Below are 20,184 nucleotides of genomic sequence, written 5' to 3' on the forward strand. Positions count from 1 at the left end.
CATGCATAGGAGTCCATAGGCTACAGAATTAATAGCCCCCTACAAGTCTGGCAGAAAATATTATAGTATAGTTTTTCCAGATCTACTTCATGGCTACAAAATGAATCCACCTGCAAGCACGTTGTGCACTGTGCAGCCTGATCACTAATCCACAGGGTTGCCATCGTGTTTGTCTGGAGTGAGAATTGTGAAGTCAGTGCACGCACAGCAGAATTCTTTCCTAATTCTAACCCAAAGTGTCTCTCTCCTTACTCTTTCTCAGGCCACTGGTTCCCAACCAGGGGTCCAGGGACCCCAATAGGGCCACCAGAGATTGCAGGGGGGCCGCACAGTAGCGGTTGTGAGGTTACTAAAATTATATTTACGCACATTAAATGTATAAAATCTCAATAAGACACCCAATTGCATAATCAAAACTCAGTATAATCCAAATAAAAATATATTGTTGTGCCACATTTAAACTCATGTAGCTATTTATTACCTATGACCTCTGAACTTGCATAAGCAACCTTCAGGTCGGGCTAGGCTACGCATTGGTAATTCATCCCCAGACCCCGATTGTTGAATAAAACAATGTCTTGTGTGTGTATGCAGGTAAGGGTTCGGGTTGGGGGCCCTAGCTTGTCTTAGATGCAGGCAAGGGGGCCTTCAAGGAAAAAAGGTTGGGAAACACTGATAGGCAATCCCTAAAAAAATATATATGTGTGTATATATACGTATATATGTACATTGTACAAATGTCCAAACAATTGATTCTCTTAATTCTTCTCTTTTACTGCATATGGATGGATTGTGAGCCACTGGGCTTAGACATGAAATGTTGGTTCTCATGTTAGGGGGGTTCGGAGTAATTTGAGGCTATAGCTTTCTTTGGTTATGAAGACGATTTTCATACATTTAGGTTAGGCTGCAGTCCATTTAACTTTGTCTGATATGCATGTGACGGCCTCAGCCGTGGTGCGACTGGCTGGGCCACCTGCACCGCATGCCGGCGACCCGTGTTCGGTTCCCGCCCCGTGGTCCTTTCCGGGTCCCGCCCCAGCTCTCTCTCCCGCCCGGTTGCTGTCTCTCTCTACTGTCCTGTCGAATTAAAGGCATAAAAGCCCCCCAAAATATGCTTTGATATGTATGTGACAAATAAACCTCCTTGTATTCTTGAATCAGCTGGTTTAGAGAATAGAATGTGTAGGAGGACAGTTGAGAGGAGCAGCACCTTTTCCCCGTTGTGTTGTGGCTTCAGATCTTAAAACATTGCTGGAAAGTTTTTGAATTACAAACCAAACCATGATTTGAGTCCTTAAGACAGTTCACAATTTTCAGACAGCATTCACAACCACAAATGTTTTAAAATGGCTTTATTTGAGATCCTTCAGACATTCATGAGCAATGTCTTTTAAAAGAAATTGTACATCTTAAAATTGATTTATTTAAGTGATAAGCAGTGCATGTTAATTATCACATCTTGGAGTGACTCAAGAACTGACAAGAACTGTCTACAATGAGCTTGTTAACAACACCTGTCCACAACCACTGAAGTGATTGCTGCAATAAGTTACCCCATGGGAGATGTAACGGTACCAAGCTTTCAGTGTAAAATAAATGATGAGTCAAATCTGACTTCATATATTTTGATTAAGTGCAAGATTATGGATATCCTCCGGACATGAGAAATTACTCTGACCTCGGGGTTCATCCAAACATGTACTCCCCTCTGGCCAAATCATAATGGATATAAGGTATAAATTAACTGTATGTGTGTGTAATGTATGGAGCCATCTCAAAATTTTCAATAGACAAGTGCTCTTTTCTTCTTCGAGAAGAACACCTGCCAGTTATCTTTGTGGAACCTGGTGGCCTGAATGCAAGTACCTCCCTCGCCACAGGATAAGCCTGCTGGACAACAATGCTTCTTGTCAGCACAGCAGGTGGCCTGTGAGGACAAGAGAGATAGAGAGAGATAGAGAAAGAGAGAGAGGGGAGAGAGACACTAAGATACTGAGTCTTTTCTAATAGAGATCAAAATGATACATTGATACATTAGTTAAGACATATGTGAGTTATGCCACCACGGTAAATCTGTTAAATTATTGTAATATTCATTTTACACATAGTTTCATAGAGAAATATGACTATTAAAGAATATAAAGCTCCAAGTTGTCCTTTTACGATAAAGTGATAATTAGGGCAAAGCAGTCACACACCTTTGGAGCCGGGCAGCAGCCCCAGCCGTCTTCGGACATGCAGCACGTCTCCTGCTCTTGGCAAGAGACCTGGTCATCACACTGGATCTCCAGGTCGTCCTTCTGCCAGGTGTCATCAGCAGGCGTCTCTGGTTCCCGTTCCACGAGCCTGATCAGGGGCAGCATCTGAGCCTGAAACAGGATGGACTTCTCGCAGGAGCCAGCCTCCAGGTTGCAGCTGTAGCCTCGTGGGCAGCAGTGGGCCTGGTCTGAGCAGCACACAGCCTGGAGGAGTGCGGGGGGTGGGGGTGAATATTACAGATAGATAGATAGATAGAGTATTTATTGTCCTATAAAGGATAAAGGACAGAGCACCGCTCTCCAACACGTCATGAACTTTTGTGGGTCAGCTGATTCACCAAGCCAAGCAATTCACTTTCACTAAACTCATTCTGATAAGAAAAGTAGCCTACAATAAACTACTGCTCTTACACTATGGCCATTCATTTTGCTATCTTATCAAATAGTCCAGTAGTATAACAATAATAGTCAAGTAATGCTATAAAATATACTTTTAGTCTACGTTTAGTACAATTATATCCTTTGCAAATAGAATTTCAGCCCATAAGGTTCATTACCATATGTTACAAACTGAAGAGTACATGAGCACAGTAACATGAGAATGTATAATTGACACGTCACCTGTCTGCTCCCAAGCTCTAGCTTTGCATTTTATACTCCATCTACTGGAGTGTTATCTCATCGAGCTGCAGTGATGACCGCACACACACACACACACACACACACACACACACACACACACACACACACACACACACACACACACACACACACACACACACACACACACACACACACACACACACACACACACACACACACACACACACACACACACACACACACATACACACACACACATACCCTTACCTCAATCAGTGGGCAGCATCCCCATTTCCCATTGGAGAGCTGGCAGCAGCTGGAGCCAGAGGGGCAGCTGTTGTCAGAGTCACAGGTCACCGTGGTGATGGCTTCATTGGGCATAGCAGTGCTCTGTGCGGGCAGCTTGTTGTACCAGGGGATGATGGTGTCTCCCCTGGTGCACGTGGTCGTGTCCGTGTTACACTCGTAGTCCGATGGGCAGCAATGCTCCCCGTCCTCACAGCATAAGGCCTGAGGAGAAGAGAGAGGAGAAGAAAGAAAGGAAAAAAAAAAGATCTAAGATATTTGATCTAGTCGGGCCATTTGGGCCATTTTGAGTTTGAGTCATCTTTTGCTAGATTTGTTAATTGTATCCTCTGTCTGTGTGTGTGTGTGTGTGTGTGTGTGTGTGTGTGTGTGTGTGTGTGTGTGTGTGTGTGTGTGTGTGTGTGTGTGTGTGTGTGTGTGTGTGTGTGTGTTACCCAGGCTCACATTAGGGAACGGACAGCAGCCCCATTGGTTCTCCTTTTTCATGAAGCAGCAGGTGGTGTGGTCGGCACAGCAGGTCGTGGAGTCACACTGCACTTTTAAAGGCACCTCCTCCACCTCAGAGTGCACAGCAGTAGCTGCCAGCTTCTTCAGCATTGGCACAGGCCCAGTGGGACTCAGGCAGCTTCCTGTCGCGACGTCACAGGTCGTCCCCTTCGGACAGCAGGATTCGTGATCATCGCAGCAGACAGCCTGGAACATAATAAGAACATCAGACACAAAATACTGTCAGACATTGGTTTCACAAAGAAAGACAAAGGAGAGACCTTCTGAGTTGGATGCAAAACTCAAACTCCTTTATATGTGCAAGAGTTGGATAAAGGGCAAATAGGCATTAAAAGGGTGGACTCTAGTGAAGCATTACAAGACAAGTTGCGTGGGAAGATGGACTTGATGTCAGGGGTGGTGTTTGATTTGAGATCATTACCTCAGGCAGGGGACAACAGCCCCACTGTCCCTGTGCATCCTTACAGCAGGTGTTCCCATCCGGACAGCTAGCAGTGGAGTCACATTTAACATCATTTACTTTAGGGGGCAGAGCCAAGGCTGCCAGCTTCTTCCGCATTGGCACAGGCCCAGTGGGACTCAGGCAGCTTCCTGTCGCGACGTCACAGGTCGTCCCCTTCGGACAGCAGGATTCGTGATCATCACAACAGACAGCCTGGAAGATAATAAGAACATCAGACAGAAAATACTGTCAGACATTGGTTTCACAAAGAAAGACAAAGGAGAGACCTTCTGAGTTGGATGCAAAACTCAAACCCCTGTATATGTGCATGAGTAGCCTGGGTATTCCCATGCTGCCTCGTGCGCAATTTCATTCGTGCTGCTATAGCAAGACGATGACGGCGTCTAAACGACACACTGAAGCTTGTATTTTGGTTAAGAACCAAAGCAGCTTTTGTTCAAATCTGCACACCTATCATTACTGAAAAATGTAGGGCTAATATCAAATGTTATTTTGAAGTATTAACACACTCTACATAAAGTCATCTGGTATAATTGATACAATTGGCTACAGACGCATTTGATAGATATTCGTAGCACCCAATAAACGGCTCTGGGCATTTGTAAAACCATGCTTCAAATACGAGAAAATGAATGCCTGGTTCCCAGACCGGTGTACTCATGTGAAGCATTCAAAGACAAGTAACGTGGGAAGATGGACTTGATGTCAGGCGTGGTGTTTGATTTGAGATCATTACCTCAGGCAGGGGGCAACAGCCCCACTGTCCCTGTGCATCCTTGCAGCAGGTGCTCCCATCCGGACAGCTAGCAGTGGAGTCACATTTAACATCATTTTCTTTAGGGGGCAGAGCCAAGGCTGCCAGCTTCTTCCGCATTGGCACAGGCCCAGTGGGACTCAGGCAGCTTCCTGTCGCGACGTCACAGGTCGTCCCCTTCGGACAGCAGGATTCGTGATCATCGCAGCAGACAGCCTGGAAGATAATAAGAACATCAGACCCAAAATACAGTCAGACATTGGTTTCACAAAGAAAGACAAAGGAGAGACCTTCTGAGTTGGATGCAAAACTCAAACCCCCGTATATGTGCATAAGTAGCCTGGGTATTCCCATGCTACCTTGTGCGCAATTTCATTCGTGCTGCTATAGCAAGACGATGACGGCGTCTGAACGACACACTGAAGCTTGTATTTTGGTTAAGAACCAAAGCAGCTTTTGTTCAAATCATTACTGAAAAATGTAGGGTAAATTTACCAAATGTTATTCTGAAGTATTAAAACACTCTACATTAAGTCATCTGGTATAATTGATACAATTGGTTACAGACGCATTTGATAGATATTCATAGCACCCAATAAACGGCTCTGGGCATTCTTAAAACCATGCTTGAAATACGATAAAATGAATGCCTGGTTCCCAGACCCCATCTCTATCGAGACGAGGGTGTACTCTTGTGAAGCATTCCAAGACAAGTTGTGTGGGAAGATGGACTTGATGTCAGGGGTGGTGTTTGATTTGAGATCATTACCTCAGGCAGGGGGCAACAGCCCCACTGTCCCTGTGCATCCTTGCAGCAGGTGCTCCCATCCGGACAGCTAGCAGTGGAGTCACATTTAACATCATTTTCTTTAGGGGGCAGCGCCAAGGCTGCCAGCTTCTTCAGCATTGGCACAGGCCCAGTGGGACTCAGGCAGCTTCCTGTCGCGACGTCACAGGTCGTCCCCTTCGGACAGCAGGATTCGTGATCATCGCAGCAGACAGCCTAGAAAATATGTTGCATAAGACCATATCAGACATAACATACTGGCAGACATTGGTTTCACAAAGAAAGACAAAGGAGAGACCTTCTTAGTTGGATGCAAAACTCAAAGCCCTGTCTACAGTATGTGCAGGAATTGGATAAAGGGCAAATAGGCATTCAAATGGTGGACTCTTGTGAAGCATTCCAAGACAAGTTGCGTGGGAAGATGGACTTGATGTCAGGGGTGGTGTTTTATTTGAGATCATTACCTCAGGCAGGGGGCAACAGCCCCACTGTCCCTGTGCATCCTTGCAGCAGGTGCTCCCATCCGGACAGCTAGCAGTGGAGTCACATTTAACATCATTTTCTTTAGGGGGCAGAGCCAAGGCTGCCAGCTTCTTCCGCATTGGCACAGGCCCAGTGGGACTCAGGCAGCTTCCTGTCGCGACGTCACAGGTCGTCCCCTCTGGACAACAGGAAAGGTGGTCATCACAGCAGACAGCCTAGAACATATATCACATATAATATTGTATAAGATACAATAACATATAAGATATGCATAACTAGACATTGGTTTCACAAAAGAAGACAAATAGACCACCAGAACAGCATGTTGTAGGAATGGCAAAGAAATTCCTCAAACATACAAAGAAAAAAAATGGTTAATGTCTACTACCTTTGGCAAAGGACAGCAGGCCCAGTCACCTGCTGTAGTCTTACAACAAGTGTTGCCATCTTCACATGCCACTTTGTCATCACAGGGAACCTTTCTAGCTGTAGGGAAGATAAAGAGAGTGTCTTAGATGCGTACAGCAGCATAAGGATCACTTATATCAGTCAGTCACGTTCCACTGAAATGGCTTAGCCATCTTCTTCAACAGCACCTGTGTTTGAGTGCATGTGCAGTGAAATTCGTACCCATTGCAGCCTCTGGCTGGCTTGATGTCTCAGGCGCTGGAGTGACTGTTTGGGTCGTGGGTGGTCAATAAAAACAGATAAGACAGACCCAGTTAGCACATCAGATGTGAATGACCGAGATGATATCATCATTAAAGGGACACTTCACCGATTAGCATTAAGCTTTGTATCTTTAGAAAGCCAGTTATGTTTTTGAATGGTTGTGCATCATTCCCTCGGTTTGCCTTGAGATGGGAGAAATACGGATTTCAATGTTGGACTTCCTGCTTTCAATGATGTAAAAATCATCATTTTACATCATTGAAAGCAGGAAGTCCTATTCATGGGTTTCATTGAAATCCGTATTTCTTCCTTCTCAAGACAAACTGAGGGAATGATGCACAACCATTCAAAAACATGACTGGTTTTCTAAAGATACAAAGCTTAATGCTAATCGGTGAAGTGTCTCTTTAAGAGTAGTGTGGTGGGGAGCGAGTGTACCGGCATGGTCTTCCCAGTCCGCTCTCAAGCGGGCAGGAAATTTGACCCACATTGGCATGTGCTGATCGGTGGAGGATATGCATTTAGAGTTCTTGACATCACAGGTGCTGTCCTTGGGACAACAGTGTTCATCATCATCACAGCAAACTGCCTGAAGGGTAAGAGAAGAGTGTCAAACCTAACTGCTAATACAGCACCTAGCATTTCTGCATATAGGAATCTCTCTCTTTCATGCTGCTCTTTCAAACAACATTTCAAACAGAACATTCTTCTCAGTTCTCTAACTTCTTGGACATTATCTTTCCTCTCCATATGACATTGTTATGTACCCAAATCTTACATTAAATTAAATCAAATTACAGCACAGTACATACCCGTGGGAAGGGGCAACACCCCCAGAGTCCATCCCAGGCCTGGCAACAGGAAGTCCCCTGTGGGCACTCAGACTTGCTATCACCGCATATCACAGCCACCATAGGCTCTGTGGACACAAACACACAGCTATGTCAGGAACTGTTCAACCCGAAAATCAACAGCTCCAGGGACAGAGGTGACTTTGCAGGGACAGCATACAGTACCAAACCAAATGTACTGCACAGTTAGGCCAGAGACTGTTTATAAAGCGAGACGATTCATCAGAGGGTAAATTCTGGCATCATTGTGACGTGGGGTTCGCAAATGACACTCCCCTTTAGGAGTCGATCGGGAGGTCCAGTATGTATTCCCATGGGAAAAATAAACATTATCTTGGATTATGACCAATCCCATAGCCCTATATTCAGCGATGTACTGTAAGTTACAATCCCATATTCTACAAGCCGCACATCTTTCTAACATTCCCACATTGAAATTGTATTTTCCAGCAAAATAAATAAATAGGAAAATAACTTTGTTTGTGATCTGTCTCTGTCTCAGCTAAGCGCAGGCTGCCTGTTCTCAACGGCGCACTGCTTCTTTCATCAACCAACACGTCTATCCGTCACTGATCACGCCCCTTTAAAAGGCAGGAAGTAGTGCCATTTCATTCCATTGGAAAATCCCTTCATGATTAATCTTAGTAACTGGACAATCTTTGACTAGGCCTAACTAAGCTTGTCCTGAAAGTAATGTTAAACAAGCTGTCCTTATTCATCTGTGGTTTATGCTGCTATAGACATGCCACTTTGAACTGTCCTTGAACTTTTCAACTGGTCTTGAGCGTGAATGTGAGACAAGTTAGCCAGAACTATGTGGGGCACATTTCCAGCTCTTGATCAAGGTAGATAATCTGAGGGCTGTGCATGTAAAACCTGTGCATATAACACAAGGATATATTTATTTGTACCCCAGGTAAAGAAGAGTAGACTTTTTTTATGGATGTGCTATTGTGCTTCCCTTTAAGACTATAGATTTTTCATTGTTTTAATATGAAACAATAATGACTCAATATTATTTTTTATACCTCTATTTACTCATCTTTACCAGGGGTGCCAATAAATGTTGATGGTGCTGTAATAGCTTTAATTGCTGTATTTTTTGGGCAAGATGTACGTTGCACAATGGTAGAAAATGAAGTGGTCTGACTAACAGGTTCTCCAAACACTATCTTTTTCACTTCCTCTATTGTCTTTTTTTATTTTAGTTAATTCAGTGGGTGTCACTGGGTGATAGGCTTCCTCTATAGAGTTGGTTCCGCTAATGGACACCCTGCCACTCTGCTTTTCCCCAAGTGTTGTTAGCAAAGTTTAGATTTTTACGGTTACTGCCAGGGTGGGAATTTCGTCATTTTAGGGGCAAGGCCATTTGGCCTTCACCTTCTTTTTTTTTTTAGGGGCACCAAGGCCACATGATAGGGCACAAAGGCCACTGAGTAAAATTCGATGGTTTTACATTTCAGGGTTATCTCGACACAAATACATAGACCCGCTAGCCGCTGTATGCTTTGAGAAACACTAACACAGCCTCAAACTTCTTTAAGTTGAGGCCCAATCATGGCAGACTTTGGGGTCATAGGGCCCATCTACACATACCTCACCCCACCCCCCATCAAATCATCATATCACAATTAGTATTATGCTATATTGTTAGACATGCACTTTCACTTCAAAGCAGTCAATGTTTGTGCCAAAATTATTTACAAAAAGTTTGTGAAAACTATGCACATCAGGGGTGTGCTTTACTAATGTAAGATAGGCCATATAATTACAATAGTTCATTCTTTTGCATGTTTGCATGAGATACTTCTGAAAACAACAGCAAATATGAGTGCCATTGTTTTGGGATGTTTCCCTCATGGAAGCATCATAAGCCGCTTTCAGACAGGTTTCTGCACATTCTGCACGGGACGATTCCGTATTTGACACCTAAGTCAGGGGCATAAAGGCCACTGTGGCCTTAAGATGGGTTTTTTTTTCAGGGGGCATCAAGGCCAAAGTGTAGGGCAACGGCGGCCATGGCCTCATGGCCTTGGTATAATTCCCACCCTGGTTACTGCCAACACCAGCCTTTGTGATCAAACATGGAAACATTCCAGATAAGGGCCCTTCCCAGGTATATTAAAACAACAACTTCCTTGTTATTGTGCTTGTTTGCACATGTAGCTGAAACTGGTAAATCAAGTCTGCTTTCTTTTGGGTGAAATAAACAAAATATTTGAGGTTGACATGGTCATATCTATAACACTTTCAACAATTTACCTGACATTAAGAAGCGGTATCCTCTCTACATAGACTCTCTTCTCTTTCACTGGTTAACAGTCAAAACATATCATGTGACAATCACTTCCTTTTCTCACAGCTAAAACAATCACATAGCCCACTTATCGTGATCACATGTCTGAAACTGGCAGCTCTGAAGCTGCTGAAAATGTCAAACAAGACAAAAACTCGTCAAGTCTGACCTTGTGGTTGAACACAGGATTTCCCGTCAGAACTGCACTCGAGACCCTCAGGACAACAGTGCTTTCCATCTGCACACACAATGCCCTGCAGACAGACAAACAAACAAACAAACAAATGACTGTCCATCTATCTGTCTGGTCATGCATGACCACTGTTCTTTTCACATCGAGAATGCCTTCCAGGATCAATGGCTCTTCGTATGACAATGCCACTCATCAGCTTGGGAGTGTGCACTGTGTTTCTACAAGGTGTGTAGGAGTGTACACTGTGTTTCTGTCACAGTGGTTCTAAATCCCACGCTGCGTCTGTCTCTTATTCCTCATCCCAGGTCAGTTTTCGCCAGACCCTTGTAGTTCCGCCATGCTCCACCAGAGGCGTTTCGCTGAGCTCCACACAAGGGTCTGGACGCGAGGGCATTCCAAACCCCTGGGCCAGTGATCAAAAAATAAGCAACCAATCAGGAGCGCCGAAGCGAGTGTTTGATTCAAATAACAATGGCGGCACGCAGCGAGGAGTCTTGTGCTGACATTGATTCTGCTATTTCAACCGTTTTGTCGAATCTATCGAGTATTCATTCTTTAAAAGATTAACAGAGAATAGTTTTGAAGACATTTATTGGTGGCAAGGATGTTTTTACTCTTCTTCCGACCGGGTTTGGCAAGAGCTTGAAGAAGCCTAGCACGTCATTCAAGATAACAGGCAAGTGGTTTATCGAATCACATGCGAGGATGTTTTACAAGGACCCGCCTTCAGAAATACATCTTCTATCGAGAAGTCCCAGATCCTTGTGTGATGCAGACAGCGAACTACAGGATCTGGCGAAAGTCAGGTTAAGTTTTCGAGGCAATTATTCCAAGGAATTTATGTCTGTGCTTAACCCATTTATAAATAGCAGTGACATGGTTACAATAACTACTATTGTAGATATTTGTTCACTTCTCACTTGTTTACTCTGCACACAGTTACACAATGAGATGTTTTTCAATATTTCCTCCAAGTCAATAATTCAAGAACCCAGCTCTTCAGGGAACATCTCATAGCACTACAGACAATTGCACTCATTGATGCACTTATTACACTCATTGAAGCTTAAGAGCTTAATGTTTTTACCATGTTGTAAGTGCCTTTGGTTAAAAAGCGTCAGCCGAATGTAATGTAATATATATTGTAATAAAAGAATGCAGCCTGTACTCCAGTCCATGGACTCCATGATCATTCTTGCACATATAAAATGTGTCAACAATGGCTGAGTTTCCCAGATTTGTTAAGAAGCTCTGAAGTGCTAAGAACTTCTTAGGAGCGCTCTAAGAACATTCTAAGAACGCTCCTAAGAAGTTCTTAGCACTTAAGAGCTTCTTAACAAATCTGGGAAACCCGGCCAATGTCCTTAGGGCCTAGAGACCGTTCTATGGTTGGACAGTGGCCACAGGTGAGGGGGTACCTGTGTGCTGGGACAGCATCCAAAGGTGATGGGCAGCTTAACACAGGAGAACTCTGCGGGACAGAAGCTCTTGTCTGGGCACACCACAGCATCCTTGATCTCAGGAGAGGCCGAGATCACCCGCAGAGACTGAAAGGAATGAGAGAACCGCTGTCAATCAAGCACGCAGCATTATGATACTCAATTCCCATCGTTTTGTTTTGTTTTGTTTTTGCCTGTGTTGCAGTTTCACATCAAGCATTTTTTTTTTACTTTGACAGCATTGGAAGCATTTGATCTCTCTTGCCTTCTTCTTCTGTCATGTTCATAAATCGTAAAACATTTTTGGCCCCAAATATTAATATTCTGTTATACCTGCAGCTACCCGCAATGGCACCGTCGGAGGTGTGACAAGCAGAAATGGTTAGCAGGCAGTCACTTGCCTGTGCTACCATCTATAAAACTAAAATAAATCTAACAATTCAGATAGACCTTGTTAATTCTCAGATGACAAAATGAATGTACAGTATGCAAAGATGAATCTTTGAGTTGAACACACATTTCACACCCCCCCCCCACACACGTCATCATGCTCTATAACAATTCCATGCATCATTATGATTATTTTGTACTTTTAAGAGGCTGGACTGTCGACTTGGAATCCTCTCTGTCCTTGGTAGTGAGATGGTAGCGTTGACACATCTTGGGTGCTCACCCTCCATAAGGCAGGTAGTGTGCTCAGGGCAGCAGAATAAGTGATCATCACAGCACTCAGCCTGCACACACACACACACACACACACACACACACACACACACACACACACACACACACACACACACACACACACACACACACACACACACACACACACACACACACAATACAATACAATCATTTGGTTATCATGTTCATCCTAGTTCACCAACTGTGTAAATGAGAAGTAAAAGTAATAAAGGGCATATCTATAACTGAGTGACTGCAATGTCACACACACTCTGTTCAGTGTCTTAAGCAGTGCGCTTATCAGCAAGGTGCGTATTCAAATTCTTATTTGAACATTTAGCTGATAAGGGGATGAATATCGAGAGGAACAACTACAGAAACTTCTTGCTGATTGAGCTTTGTGCAAAAGCTTCAAACTTTCAAGCTGCAATGAAATGTGTTCAATGTCTGCAGCACCCTGGCCCACACCTGAGTTCAGACACAGCGCTTGAGAACTTGCCATGGCATCATATGCACCAGTTATTAGCTGTGGAATTTTAATAACTGTTCAAATAAATACATTCATCTTTTTAAGTTTTAATAAACGTTGTTTGGAAAGTCTAACTCACTTGGTGATGAGGACAACAGCTGTACTCTCCAGTGGGACCTTGGCAGCAAGTGTGCTCCTCCTGGCACACCTCTCTGTCAGGGCACACAGAGTCACTAGAGACCACCAGGGCCTGTATGGCCAGAAAGACCACAGCCTCCTTGAACATCTGGGAACAAAGGGATGGAACAAGAAAAAGGGAAGTAAATCAAGATCCCCCTTGATTTGCAGATTTTACCCATGGCTTTCCCTTCTTCCTCTCACTTCTGTTTAATACTGGTTTGGTCTAGGCATGAGTAGTTCTCTTTTTTGAGGGGGAAATGTTCCCCAATGGCTATTTGAGACGCCTAAAATGTAAGCATCATTGGGCTGTATTACATTTAAATGATATATATGTAGGCTAAGAAACTGGTGATTGTGAAAATTCTGACTAACCAGATAATCCCCACCTTTAATACGATACTGTGCCAACTTTCACTTTACAACTTCCCTGTTTGCCAGTAGTTTGCCTGATTGTTGCCTACCAAAGTTCCCTCTTTAACCAGACCTGTTATGAATAAACCGGACATTTCTCTTATCTCATTTTAGCTGCGACGTGAAATATTTTCTTTTACACCCAAAGTAAAATATGTCAGACTCAAGTATCTTAATTCTGCCTGTCAATTTGGGCAAAAAAAGCCTTGAGGTCTAATTACATAGGCTAGTATACATCACTAATCGTAGGGCAGGTCTATGCCTTCAAGTCAGACATTTCCATTCTGTGTTTGACAACTGTTGACTGCCGATTAATTGAAATAGACTTGATTAAAAAAGTAGTGCAAGTTATAATTAAAAAAATAATTCTAAATAATTCTAGTGCAAATTATTTTGTTTTAAGGTCTAGCTTCTTCTAAATGAATTGAGGATACATTAATACCACCTAACATATTTCAAAAGTGCAAGCTTACCTTCACTGTAGCCTACAGCAGCCTACGGAACACTCCTAACGTGTGCAATCCTCAATTGAATTTCATTTTTGTCAGTAAACGCCCACTGATCATGGAAGCGAGGAGCGCTTCCTGAGCCTCTTCAATAGGCTCGGACGAATGTCAATCCGCAGGTGGGTTGGTCATGCTATGTTTATAAGCGTGGATTTTGCATATCATGGAAAGCCCCTCAACCTCAACCTTGATCAACTAAAATTGCTCAGGTTTACAGCAAACGCTCAGTTATACAGTGGCTATTTTATTTAGACTCCAAAACATGTCGTGTGGATACACGTATTTTTTTGTTTGTTTAAAAAAAAAAAAAATAATAATAATAATAATAATAATAATATCGACAACACCATTGATATAACGAAACGGTTTTAAACCAGTTAGAAAAGCTTCACATTTTGTAGCTCCTGAAAACATCGCTGCCTGAGTGGCAAAGGAAACCATAGGCTACACTGGCAGAGAAATGAAACTGAAACGAAGATCTCGTTCAGTGAAGAGCTTCAACAGAGGTGCGGAGCTACGTTGATTCACGTAAGTCCAAAAGACTTTGGATATCTTTGAAAATGAACATATCAGCTACATTTTACATGACGTCAATAAGAATTGTAGGCCTAATAGTTGGATTCACAAGGGAGTTGAAGTCTTAACCAGTTTGTAAACGATTTCTTGGCCGATTGTTACCGAGTAGCCTATATAGACAAAGTGAAAGTAGCCTAACGTAAGGATAACAACAGAACATTGTCAGTAGTCTAACCTTTAATCATTTAATGGCCTAGGCTACTTCAAAATAGGCACATGATGGGCCTAAACAAATTGCAGAAGGCTATAGCCTATGCTGCAGATCCACCGATGGCGAACGTAGCCTAGGTTAAAACCCAGATCAAACCAGGGATGACAGTCTTTTGTTAAATGTAGAAACGTAAAACATAAACTAACATGGCATTGCTTTTCACAGGGCACTAAATAGGACTACAATGATGTCCTCTGATGAGGTAAGAGGCAATGGAAACTCCAGTGCTTATCATGAAAACACTTTTGACATTTTTGACAGACAGACTGACTGACGGACTGTTTTTTTTTTTTTTTTCCCAGGATTACTCACTGATCTCAGAGGCTTCTGAATTGCAAAGAATCCAGTTTGAAACAAATAAATGCAAAGTAAGCCAGTTCATAATTGTTTATTCGTAGATTAAATGTATGATTGCAGAAATCACAGCAGTCTTTATTTTTTTGTCCTCTCCCCAGATGGCATATGACAGTATCATCAGTGATCAGAAAATGCTTGTTGAGGCCCGTGAAACCAACTTGCACTTCACCAAACAGTTTGACCAGCGTGCTGCTACCATGAGGGCAGCCCTGAAAGCAGAGGAGAAGAGGCAAGAAGAAGTCTTGGAAATGGACAAAGTGAGCTTACTGGGTTTTATGATGTTATCATGGTGTGCGAGTTCTCTTCTTCCATTGATCTTCAGTACCTAGAACTAACGCACCCGCAAGCCCTGGAGTAATTGGCGCGATACCCTTCCTGCATTAACTGTTATTGTTGCACATTATTTTACAACCTGTTCAGGCATTAGGATGGGCATTTGATTTGGCACTGGGCATACAACAAAATAACATCAAACTTTACTGTCGACTGGTTCAAGGTTCTCAACTCCGTTAAACCTACTGTTTAACTGCTGCAGCTTTTCCTCACTTGTTATTCAATCTAATAATATGTCAGTCATGCTTAAGTGCCTGGACACTGCTTATTTGTCCCTCAGAAATTATACATCCGAGTTGTGCTGTCACAGTAGGAGCTTCTGAAAGACGCTGTGTGAAAATGAGTCTAATGTTATTAATATCAAATTGATCTGTCTGTGCTGCAGAGGAAAATCACTGACCTGATGGAAGAGCAGCGCAGGCTCAAGTCAGAAATTCAGAGCGTGCAGCAGGACATCCTGCAAATGGAGGAAACCAACTACTGCCTGAAACAGCAATCAGATGTGAGTTTGGCACATGCCACTAAGTCTGGTGGTCTATTATATTGGGGAAGGGGCGGACTGTGTGTGGATGTCTGTGTCAAGGTGTGTCTGTGTGTGTGTGTGTGTGTGTGTGTGTGTGTCATTGCAATCTGAGGTGATTGTTTTACTTTCAATAACAAAGTTCAAGAAAGAGGGCCTGTGTGCGACCTCTCCCTGAAGGCCCTGTTGTTGTAATTGTTGTTATTGTTGTCATAGTTGTTGCATGTTTCATGGCGATATTACAGATATGATATGAAAAAAGATATGTTGAGCCTTAAATTTGGCAAGCAGATACAAAGGGTTCATGGCTATTGCCTCGATGCTTATCATTTTGTATGTGCCTTAAAGCGAACAACTGACTGACCAATGTTTACATAACAGCATTCAGATTCAACAAAGCTCAACAATGTTAACATTTTCTAACACGTTCGTCTGGGTTCACCCAGGCTATACGTATATTTGGACAGTGACTTGGAAATTATTTACATATTTTTATAGCATAACCATAGGCAGAAATAAGCACAAACTAAGGACCTACACTACAGTATACTATGGCCAACTAGGTGCACAGAGTCAGTTGCTGTGAAAACTGATCCAAGATTTGAGTTAAATGTCTCAGTGGTACGGAAATCCCAGAGTGTCTCTAATGTCAGGGTGGACAAACTCAGGAATTTCACAAAACCCTCTCTCTGGAATAATCCCCAGGTGTCTACTGCAGTTCCTGAGAGAAAAGTGGTTTTCAAGGGCCAGACATCTGGTACAGGGGATTCCTCAGGGTTTGACATAGTGCCCAAAATTGTGTACCCCATGGAAGGTGGCACTGCACTGATCACCTTTGAGGATGAGACAGGTAACCTTCAACAACCCATTTCTCCTGTTTTATTGAAGCATTGTTTAAGTAGATCAATGTACAGTCAATGACCTGAGATGAAGCAAAGGTAAGAGGTAAACAGCTGAATCAACTGTAGGTTACCAGAACTGAAAAGGCCTTTTTCGGAGTTATAAGAAGGCCGTTTGAAGGGGTAAATGAAGCCTTTAAAGTTCATTCAAGCAATGCATACAGGTATCTCAATGGTTCCTAATAACTTTATCCCAGAATGCATGATGAACTCAAGGTGTCTTAAGTAGTCACTTAAGAATTTCTTGTGCAAAACCTTGTTTGCCTGTTGCTGATTCACTTCAGTATGAAGGCTATGGGTCTACCAAATGTGACTTAAAACCTAGTGCTCTCATGGCTTATAAATGTACTGTCTTCTCTTTTTTTGTCTTCTCTTCTCCCCCATCGTTCCACTCTAGTGGCTCAGCATATCCTAAAAATGAGGGACCATGAGGTTCAGCTGGAAGGAAACATCACTCTCAATGTGCAGGCCTTACCTGTGCATCTCTTGGTGCCCAGCTATGTGGAGGTGCTGTAAATCCCTTGATGTCATACTGATATGGGGCTATTGCAATAACGATTTATCTTCATTTTAAAGTGTAAACCAGTTTGGGGAAGTTTGTTTGATCTATACTCAAACTTGAGCTAGTGTAAATTGATATCATGTCCTTTTAAGTGTTGGAATGGCATGATATTCATTTTAAATGTAAGTGGAAGTGCAAATAAGTGCTCTTGTTGACTGTCTCTCAGCTGGATACTCAGGTATGTCCTCGCCGTGTTCTGGTGTCCAACCTCCCCAAAGTGGAGTCCGTGGAACGTCTGCTGGACAAACTGGAGATCTATTTCTCTAAGAAGAAGAATGGGGGTGGGGAGGTGGAGGAGGCAGACATGCTGCATGACTCTGGGAATGTGGTCATCACCTTCACAGACAACAATAGTATGTACAGTTCAATCCATGTACACACACACACACACACACACACACACACACACACACACACACACACACACACACACACACACACAGAATGACTCTTAGGGAGAGACGTGCTTAACTACCTGTGATTTGATTCTGACTGATATCAAGTTATCCAGCAACCCTCGGGATCAAGTGAACTTCCTTGTTCCGTAATTCTTTATTTTGAGTAATTTCCTCTCTCTTATTGTGCCCCCTAGTGGACTTTCTTTGTTGTACAACATTCAGCCACTCTTGAAATCTCTTCTCACAGTTGCCAAAGGCCTGACTGATAAGCAGGACCACGAGGTGAAAATCTCTGGAGAAAAAAAGCACAAGGTTAAAGTCACACCATTCCTCAACGGAAAAATTGCAAACCTCCAGGTATGTTTAGCTAAGTGCGTGTCTTTTTTTGTTGATTATTCTAATCTGACTTTTTAAAGTAAAGTCACTCCAGGAAGTTTCCAACATGTCAGAATCCAGAGGTGTTTAAGTAAACAATCATGTGGTTGTTGGATGATGTGTAGGAATTATGTGTAAAATAATCAAATAAGGCAAATAATGCAACAGTGTCTATTTGCATCTCGGTAGTGCAGATACAGTATGAAGAGCGATAGGAGACTATTGACAGCCAGTACTTAATTGGAATGCAGACAAAAAAACATGGTGGACATTCATTTTCTTCTCAGTAGAAGGTTAAATTTAATAAAGTTTTGGCAATAACATATGTTTTCATGACATTCATTTAGTGAATGTATACAATCTTTAGTTTGTTAGCTATACAACAAAATCAATGGTAAGATAAGGACAGTTGAGTCAGTGCCTGATGCAGAAAACTGCACACCTGATTAACAAATACAGTAGATAGTGGTGCAGTGGTTAGAGAAGGTGTATATTATTTGAAAGTCTTGGTTGATAGCTGTTTTTTTTTCGCCGTAAATGGAAGCCTTTGCTAAATTTCTTAGCATTACCTTTGTGAGTAATTAGAAAGCCACATACCTTTATCGAACTTCAGTAGGGACAATTCTGTTTGACACTTTGGCACAAGAGAACATAGTTAACATCACAAAAAGAATGGAGATACAGTATGTGCAATATATGTGTGTGTGTAAGCAAAGCCAGCTGCAAAAGCATGTTTGTAAGTAGCAGCTGTGAAGCAAAGCAAACTACAACTCCGGAATGGCGTAGAAGGCAGTTTAACACAGTAGCCTATGCCCACAACACCCACGTGTGAATAACTACTAGGATTTAACCATTTAGGCCTCCCTTTATCCCCCCATTGTGGAAATTCTATTTGATTCAGCTACATTTGATAATGTACCTACAATAACATCAAAGAAAAACATCTCCATAAATGCAAAAACATCAAAATAGATAGGTATGATAACATTGATTTGTGTATGTAGCCTACAATGTTTCTGAAACTCAGCATGCTACAACACAGGATCAGAGTTTGTGTGAGTCCATGGCGGTTGCTGTGATGCCTACTGAAGCCTACCTTTCACTGACAGACTGTGACAAGATTTGGGAAAGATTCTTGAAAGATAGTCTTTTGAGTAAATCTTGAATGAGGGGCATTAGACTACAATCTTTCCAGAATCTTTCCCAAATCTTGTCAACGTCTGTAAGGTAGGCTTAATTGGCAGAGACTCTTCCTGGCCTCATGAAATCACCCCCTCATCTTCGTCCTTAATGCAGCAGATGAAGACTCTAGGATCTGGGTGTAAATACAGTTGTTTGCTAAAGACACACGGGTGCTTTTCCCTGCTACCTGGGTGTAAATAGCATTGCGTTGTCTATCGACACCATGGGAGCAAATAGCATCTACCACAATCTACCACAATGTAATTCATAGTGAAACACATGTAACAAACACGGCTGTCCTGAGTTTCCCTCTGACCACATGTCTCCACACCTCAGACTCGTGAGACCGTGTGCCAACGCAGCGTGCTGCTCTCGGGCATCCCGGCCATCATGGAACAAGACAGCCTGCAGGACCTGCTGGAGATCCACTTCCAGAAGACCAGCAACGGTGGCGGAGAGGTGGACGACGTCATCTACAATCCTGTGGGTCAGCACACACTGGCTGTGTTTGAGGAGGACTCTTCCACTGAGGCCCAGAGCCAGTGAAATGTCCACACTTCAGTCTAAGGTGCACTCTCCTCAATGTTTATCAAGGGCTATACTCCTTATGGGATGGATTGTCAGATGAGAGCTTCTTGTTGAAGGAATCCTCAATTACCTCATAATTGATAATGATAATGCTGGGTTGTATCTTGGACATCAGCTATTTCTCCGTCATTGTGTAAATTGTAAAGTCTTTCATGTCGTGTAATGGCTTACTCTGTAATATTAGTGAATGGGTCTCAGTGGGGGTGATTCGGTTATATACTTTATATTTTGTGTTAAGCTTCTCTTGTACAATAACCTGAATGAAATGCACATGAGTAAACCGGGTAACTTAAGTGAACTGCTGTGTGTGTCCCTGCT

General features: G+C 42.8%; 2 protein-coding genes across 2 annotated transcripts; one reads left to right on the forward strand and one right to left on the reverse strand.

Annotated features, from left to right (window-relative positions):
* Positions 1-1,340: 1,340 nt before the first annotated feature.
* grna (granulin a) lies at positions 1,341-13,948 on the reverse strand. The gene is made up of 17 exons (XM_062531729.1): positions 13,833-13,948; positions 12,908-13,054; positions 12,206-12,349; positions 11,595-11,723; positions 10,153-10,237; positions 7,649-7,755; positions 7,275-7,425; positions 6,795-6,839; positions 6,553-6,650; positions 6,146-6,379; positions 5,664-5,897; positions 4,877-5,110; positions 4,099-4,332; positions 3,615-3,863; positions 3,132-3,374; positions 2,202-2,465; positions 1,341-1,930 (listed from the first exon to the last, which is right to left on the reverse strand). Exons 2-17 carry the CDS (start codon positions 13,052-13,054, stop codon positions 1,787-1,789), a joined length of 2,742 nt encoding a protein of 913 aa, XP_062387713.1. The 5' UTR covers positions 13,833-13,948; the 3' UTR covers positions 1,341-1,786.
* A 123-nt stretch (positions 13,949-14,071) lies between these two features.
* ifi35 (interferon-induced protein 35) lies at positions 14,072-20,164 on the forward strand. The gene is made up of 10 exons (XM_062531733.1): positions 14,072-14,393; positions 14,818-14,854; positions 14,955-15,020; positions 15,108-15,266; positions 15,728-15,844; positions 16,568-16,712; positions 17,159-17,268; positions 17,490-17,676; positions 17,969-18,078; positions 19,615-20,164. The coding sequence occupies exons 2-10, from the start codon at positions 14,837-14,839 to the stop codon at positions 19,822-19,824; spliced, it is 1,122 nt and encodes a 373-aa protein (XP_062387717.1). The 5' UTR covers positions 14,072-14,393; positions 14,818-14,836; the 3' UTR covers positions 19,825-20,164.
* The last annotated feature ends 20 nt before the right edge of the window (positions 20,165-20,184 follow it).

The sequence above is a fragment of the Sardina pilchardus genome, chromosome 3 (assembly GCF_963854185.1).
Source record: "Sardina pilchardus chromosome 3, fSarPil1.1, whole genome shotgun sequence".
NCBI classification, from domain to species: Eukaryota; Metazoa; Chordata; class Actinopteri; order Clupeiformes; family Clupeidae; genus Sardina; species Sardina pilchardus.